Below are 7,060 nucleotides of genomic sequence, written 5' to 3' on the forward strand. Positions count from 1 at the left end.
TCCTGACCTCAAATGATCTGCCCGCCTGGGCCCGGCATGCCTGTCCTTTAATCTGCCCTGGACCTCCAGGCCTCTACATGTGGCTGCTCCCTCCATCTGGAACAATCTTCCTGGAAAGCCCTCCCTGGCCACGATATACCCAGCCGGCGTGCGGGGTTGGGTGCAGCTAAGCCCACCGCCTTGGCTTCTTTACTCACCACACACCTCTCTGGAGACTGTGGCTCCCCGAGAGCTGACCTAGGACCCAGGTCTCTATCCTGCTCACCTGGCAGTTCCCTGCCCTCTCTGCACAGGGTAGGCCTCTAGAATTTGCTCCACAGATGAACTTACAGGGTGCTCTGTAAACTGTGGAGCACTATATAAATGTCAGGAAATGCCTGAGAAACAATAGCTATTGTTGTCTGTGAACGTCACAAGCATGTATTAAGCACCTGCTGCATGCATGGAGATGACTCACATGGCCATGGCTGAGGTATGATCAGATGCAGACCTGTGAGCTGGAGGGGTCACAGGCCCACCAGGACTCTCCATCATGGAGGGGCTGTGGTAGGGTCCAGTGCAGAAGTGGGAAACTTAGCCTAGTCATGGGTCTTAAAATCTAAACATTCTCCTTTTTCTCTGTTAACTACCAAGCACTGAGCGGACACCAGGATCAGGCCCAGGCCCCATGCTTAACAACCTTAATCATCTGCACACTGCCTTCAGGTGACTGTGTTCAATCTGGAACAAGGAATGCCCCCTCTGGAGGCTCCTTCTTCCCATTGTGAACTCACTGCTGAGGGTTAAAGACACAAAGCCACACTGCCAACCAAATTCAGGCCCTCAGAAGACTGCCACAGGGTCCTGAGTATGCTACCTGCTGCGGGATGAGGTGAGACTCAGCCTCTCCAGGCTTCCCTCGGCTAAGGCCAGGAGTGGATTCGCCAAGCTCCATGCGCCCTCTGTTGGCCACACTCAGGCACAGCAGCCATGCCTGCCACACCACGCCACGCCACTCAGCATCGCTCCACAAGGCCCCCCGACTCGTTCTGCCCCTGCACCCGCAATTCTCCCGAAACAAGCACTGGACTCCTCTGTCCTTCCAAGTGCACTCCCCCAGGAGGCACCCCAGCTTTCAGTGTGGCCACCCTCTGCCTGAACTGTCAGCTGCTAGTCGAGGGTATGGCTGAGGCGACTCTGCAGGCATGCGTGGAATGGAGGTTTTTCTGGCTTCCCTCACCTTCTGCACCAGGAGGCGCGGTGGTGTGGCAGGAAAGGCAGGGGCTCCATTCCAGCCCCCTCTACTTGTTGTGTGACCTTGGCCACGTGACTGAAAACCTCCAAGTTCTGGTTCTTTCCTTAGAAAGCCCACAGTGAAGATAAAGGCGCAGGAGCTCGCACTGCCCCCCGCCCCCCGCCCCCCACGCTGGGCTGTGTTGGAACCTCTTCCCACTGGACAGTGAGTTTCCAGCCTGAGTGTGACTCCTCCACCAGGGCCTAGGAGACAGCTGGCTCTCCACTGGCACTGCTGGTGGGGCAGCTGTGTTGACTGTTCCGGGAAGCTTCCCAGGCCTCTGGCTGGGCAGCCTTGCTTTGGCTCTCACAGCAGCCCCCACCCCTGCAGATCTTTCCAGCCCCTAAAGAACTCAGAAAATACACCTCAGGCAGATAGAGCCGCTGTGGAGTCAGGATCCTGCCTGAGGGGGTTTCCCCTTCAACCCCTTCCTGCTGATGGCACATTCAGCTCCCGAATCCTTTTAACTGATGAATCCCATTTCACAGGTGAGGAGACTGAGTCATCTGCCCAAGGCCACACACTTAAGAGCGACAGAACTGGTATGGACTTTCAAGCCCACACTTAAACACCTTGCCAGACTTGAATGGGCACTGCCCCCGCCTGAACCAGCACACTGATGTGCTGGGGCTGCACATCTGACCTGCCGCAGCCTCCGTTTAGATGAGTGAATGAACAGATGGGGCCGTGAATGGGCCAGGGGTTTGGCATGGGGGGTCGAGGAGGCCACAGTGGGGCTGTGGAGCTCTAGGGTCAGGGTGGGCTTGGGTGGCTTGCACATAGGCTAGGAGGACTCAAGGAAGAGTTTATTGGTCCCTGAGCCCCCTCCTCCCTCATTCCTCCTCCCCTCATAGCCAGGCCAAGACTGAGATGGAGATGACACAGACTCACAAGGACTGAAAGGCCCTGCCTGAGGGTCAGCCGGGCAGCCACCCGAGGAGAATGGGGGAGTGGGGAGAGACCAGGGGTGCAGTCCTGACCTCCTGCTGTCGATGGGGCATCAGGGCTACCTACAGACACCAGGTCCTCTCCTCCCCTCCTGGAGGTGGGAGTGGAGCCGAATGAACTTGGGCAGCTCTGGGGCTAGGATCCTCTTGCTACCCAATGGATGGCTACCACTGTCTCTGCCCACTCTGTTGACTTCCTGGGGACTTCTGCCCTGATCCCATTTACAAGCTCCCTGCTCTCTGGGAAGGGCTTGGTGACCCCTTGTCCTTTACCTGCCCTGACCCAAGACATCATCCTGAGAAGACCCGTCAGTCTCAGCCTGGGAATCAGAGGGCCTGCCTAGCCCAGAAGACATAACTTGGACATGAGACTTTCACAGAAAGCCTCTGGAAGGGTTGGGGAGGTGGCAGTGAGTCATTTGGCAGTTTTGGATGGAGGGGGCAGCACCTCAGGATGGAGGTGCCAGGCCCTGCTTGCTTTGGTCTGGCCTTGTCCAGGACCCCTCTGGGGCGGAACCTGGGGCTCTGGATCCAGCATCCACCAGCCCTCAGAGGGATGGGGGGAATCACAGCTTCTCTTCTCCTGCCTGGATGCGGCTGTAGGCCTCTTGGTCCAGTGGGACGTAGCGGCCCTTCTGGGCGTCTAGATAGAATAGCGGGTCTTTCACCATAGCCGGGTCAAAGCCCTCCTTCCGTAGCTCTGTCTTCTGGAACTTGTAGGTCCCTGGAAGGGCAGGGAAGAAGACTCAGTGCATGGGAGGGGCCTGAGCTCCCAGGAATCCAACCACCAGTGCTGAGGAAGGCAGGGGGCAGGGCCGGAGGACAAACATGGGAGGGGAAGTGGCGGCGGAGGAGGCACTGTCCTTCACAGTTTGCAAAGAATGCTCCATCTATTACCTAAAGTACCACTTCTCAGAGCAGCCATGGCAAAGTTGGGGCATGGGGATAGCCGCTAGTTATCCACCCATCTCTACTTTGCAGATGGGAAAACAGACCTAGAGAAGGGAAGCTATATGCCTAGTGTCACACACTGAGTGACAACAGAGTGGGGACCAGAACTCAGGTCTTCTGACTGTGATGTTTCCCATTTTTTGTTTTTTTGTTTTTTATTGAGACAGGGTCTCTCTCTATCGCCCAGGCTGGAATGCAGTAATGCCATCTCAATTCACTGCAGCCTCCACCTCCTGGGCTCAAGCAATTCCTCCCACCTCAGCCTCCCAAGTAGCCAGGACTGTAGGTGCGTACCACTGTGCCTGGCTACGTTTTATATTTTTTGTAGAGATGGGGTTTCACCATGTTGCCCTAGGTGGTCTCAAACTCCTGAGCTCAGGCAATCCATCTGCCTTGGCCTCACAAAGTGCTGGAATTACAGGTGTGAGCCACCATGCCCAGTCTAAATTTTTTTTTTTTTTTTTTTTCCCCCCCCCCCCCCCCCCTATTTTTTTTTTTTTTTTTTTTTTTTGAGACGGAGTTTCGCTCTTGTTACCCAGGCTGGAGTGCAATGGCGCGATCTCGGCTCACCACAACCTCCGCCTCCTGGGTTCAGGCAATTCTCCTGCCTCAGCCTCCTGAGTAGCTGGGATTACAGGCACACGCCACCATGCCCAGCTAATTTTTTGCAGTTTTAGTAGAGACGGGGTTTCACCATGTTGACCAGGATGGTCTCGATCTCTTGACCTGGTGATCCACCCGCCTCGGCCTCCCAAAGTGCTGGGATTACAGGCGTGAGCCACCGCACCCGGCCCTTTTTTTTAAATTTTTAGTGGAGACAGAATTCCACCATGTTGGCCAGGCTGGTCTTGAACTCCTGACCTCAAATGATCTGCCCACCTCAGCCTCCCAAAGAGCTGGGATTACAGCCATGAACTACCGTGCCTGGCCAGCTAATTTTTGTATGTTTAGTAGAGACAGGGTTTTGCCATGTTGGCCAGGCTGGTCTTAAACTCCTGACCTCAGGTGATCTGCCTGCCTCAGCCTCCCAAAGTGCTAGGATTACAGGTATGTGCTACTATACCCGGCCTTGCCGAGATGCTTCTGTGGCTCCCTACTGCCGCCGGGGCAGTCCCAACTCCTACCCTGGCCTGCAAGGCCCTGGGCTTCTGGCCCCTGCTGCTTCACTCCCACTTCATGCCGCTGCCTGCCACTCTCACATGGCTGCAGCCTTAGGGGCCCTCTCATTCCTCCAGCACCTGAGCTCCTTCCTGCCTCGGGGACTTTACAGTGGCTATTCCCGCAGTCTGGAGTGCCTTCCTCCCACCCCCATAAAGTTCTCCCTTTTTTTTTTTTTGAGATGGAGTTTTGCTCATCGCCCAGGCAGTGGTGTGATCTTGGCTCATTGCAACTTCTGCCTCCCAGGTTCAAGCGATTCTCCTGCCTCAGCTTCCAGAGTAGCTGGGATTACAGGCACACACCACCATGCCCAGCTAATTTTGTATTTTTAGTAGAGATGGGGTTTCACCATGTTGGCCAGGCTAGTCTCGAACTCCTGACCTCAGGTGAACCGCCCACCTCAGCCTCCCAAAGTGCTGGGATTACAGGCATGAGCCACCGCGCCCAGCCTAAAGTCCTCCCTTTCATTCAGGTCTCAGCTGAACCATCCCCTCCTCAGAGGAGACTTCTAGTCATCGCAAGTGTCCCTCCTTTCACTTTCCTGTCACCTTGCTCTGTGGTTCATTTTTCTTTTTATCTGTTTTCCTCTAATCTCATCACAGATTATGTGGTTCATTCTTTATCTTTGAAATGCTTTGTCCTAGGCCAGCCCCTCTCCTGCTCTAAAACTCCAAGAAGGCAAACGTCCTGTCAGAGCTCGCCACCCCTATCCCGAGGCCTAGTGCAGTGCCTGGCACATAACATGTGTTCTACTAAGGATCAATGTGTTTGTCTCTCTCTCTCTGCCAGCCCCATCTGCTCACCTCTACACAGGCATGTCACTTTACCAACTGCCCGGCCAGGCTGTGTGCAGAGGTCAAATGACAGCCACCGGGTCTCTCTAGAAGGAAACGGGACCTGGGATCCGAGAACTGGAGCAGGGGCGGGACACACCTGTTTTGTGCAGCTCAGGCAGGAGGCGCAGGAAGATAGGGCGCGCATACAGGGGCAGTTCCTTTGCCAGGACCTGAGCAAACTGCTCCAGGTCACAGTTGCCAGTGGGGCTGGCCACGGCAGCCATTCCGGCCCGGCCCTCGGTTCCTGGGGGTGGCAGGGTGGACAGTGAGTAGCTGGTGATGCCCCTGGGCGGTGCCTCCCCACCCACACCTTGCAGCTGCCCACACATACCTGGCACCTCCACACCATACACAGCCACGTCAGCCATGTCCAGCAGGCGGCTGAGTGTGCCTTCCACCTCGGTGGTGGACACGTTCTCGCCTTTCCAGCGGAACGTGTCCCCCGTGCGGTCTCGGAAGTACACGTAGCCAAGCTCATCCATCACCAGGACGTCACCTAGGGAAGGGCTGGATGAGGCAGGGCTGGGGCTGGCCAACTCTGGGTCAAGAATTTGACCACAAGGGCCAGGACTGGGAGAGTCCTGGGATGGTGTCCTCTGGAAGTGGGAGAAGGTTTCCTCCTACCCTATCCCATGGGAAGGGGCTGTGACAGGCTGTGGACCCACCGGTAAGGTAGGCCTGGTCCCCCTTCTTGAAGACGTCCTTGGCAATCTTCTTGTTGTTAGCGCCCTGGTTGAGGTACCCATCGAAGCGGCGCAGGGGGTCTTTCTGGATGATACGGCCCACCAGCTGGCCCGGCTCACCTGAGGTGGGGAAGGCAGGGTCAGATCTGGCCTAGGCAGCCTCTCTCCCACCTGTCCTCTGTCACCAGGTGTACCCTGCATCTTTTTTTTTTTTCGAGATGAAGTTTCACTCTTGTTGCCCAGGGTGGAGTGCAGTGGTGTGATCTCGGTTCACTGCAACCTCCACCTCCTGGGTTCAAGTGATTCTCGGGCCTCAACCTCCCGACTAGCTGAGACTACAGGCGCATGCCACCACGCCTGGCTAATCTTTAAAAATTTTTTTATTTAGTAGAGATGGCGTTTCACCCTGTTGGCCAGGCTGGTCTTGAACTCCTGACCTCTGGTGATCCGCCCACTTTGACCTCACAAAGTGCTGGGATTACAGGTGTGAGCCAACACTCCCAGCCTGTACTCTGCATCTTGAGTCACGCTGCTTGCCACAGAAATACCCCACCCTCCCCGACCCCAGCAGCTCATCTTGGCAGGTCAGACACACTGAGCCAACAATGTCTGTTCTTGAAACTGATGAGAAGAGGAACACAGAGAACAGGGGTCAGGTTCCTCGGGGACAGCCTAACAAAGCCAGCACCCCAAGCTCCTCCTCCGTGCTGTGACCCACTCAGAGTTTTATGTTCTTTACCACGCATAACCCTCAGGCCAGCCTCATGGGCGGGTGCTACCATTAGCCTGTTTGTAGATAAAGGGACTTAGGCACAGAGAGGCTGAATACTAGCCCACGACACAGAGTAAGGAGCTGAGCCAGAATCAATCTCAAGCAGCCTGGACTCAGGGTCATCTGGAGTCAACATGAAAATAATGAATGAGGCCAGGTGCGGTGGCTTACACCTGTAATACCAATACTTTGGGAGGCTGAGGCAGGTGGATTGCTTGAGGTCAGCAGTTCGAGACCAGCTTGGCCAACATGGTGAAACCCTGTCTCTATTGAATATACAAAAACTAGCTGGGCATGGTGGCATGTGCCTGTAATTCCAGCTACTTGAGAGGTTGAGACAGGAGAATTGGTTGAACCCAGGAGGCAGAGGTTAGAGTGAGCCAAGCTCACGCCACTGCACTCCAGCCTCGGTGACAGAGTGAGGCTTCATCTCAAAAAAA

The 7,060-nt window shown here is 55.6% G+C and overlaps 1 protein-coding gene across 3 annotated transcripts in view; it reads right to left on the reverse strand.

Moving 5' to 3' along the window:
• Window positions 1-2,058: 2,058 nt before the first annotated feature.
• The window catches only part of SLC27A4 (solute carrier family 27 member 4), a 16,001-nt gene continuing 10,999 nt past the window's right edge, over window positions 2,059-7,060 (reverse strand). For all 3 annotated transcript variants that reach the window (XM_037745884.1, XM_017548997.2, XM_037745885.1), the window contains exons 10-13: window positions 5,831-5,968; window positions 5,497-5,661; window positions 5,263-5,409; window positions 2,059-2,944 (exon numbers count right to left, since the gene is read on the reverse strand). In XM_037745884.1, the coding sequence (XP_037601812.1) occupies window positions 2,787-2,944; window positions 5,263-5,409; window positions 5,497-5,661; window positions 5,831-5,968 (608 nt within the window). In that variant the 3' untranslated portion in view covers window positions 2,059-2,786. The remainder of the gene's footprint in view (window positions 2,945-5,262; window positions 5,410-5,496; window positions 5,662-5,830; window positions 5,969-7,060) is intronic.

Source organism: Cebus imitator, unplaced genomic scaffold (assembly GCF_001604975.1).
Source record: "Cebus imitator isolate Cc_AM_T3 unplaced genomic scaffold, Cebus_imitator-1.0 Scaffold216, whole genome shotgun sequence".
Lineage (NCBI taxonomy): Eukaryota > Metazoa > Chordata > Mammalia > Primates > Cebidae > Cebus > Cebus imitator.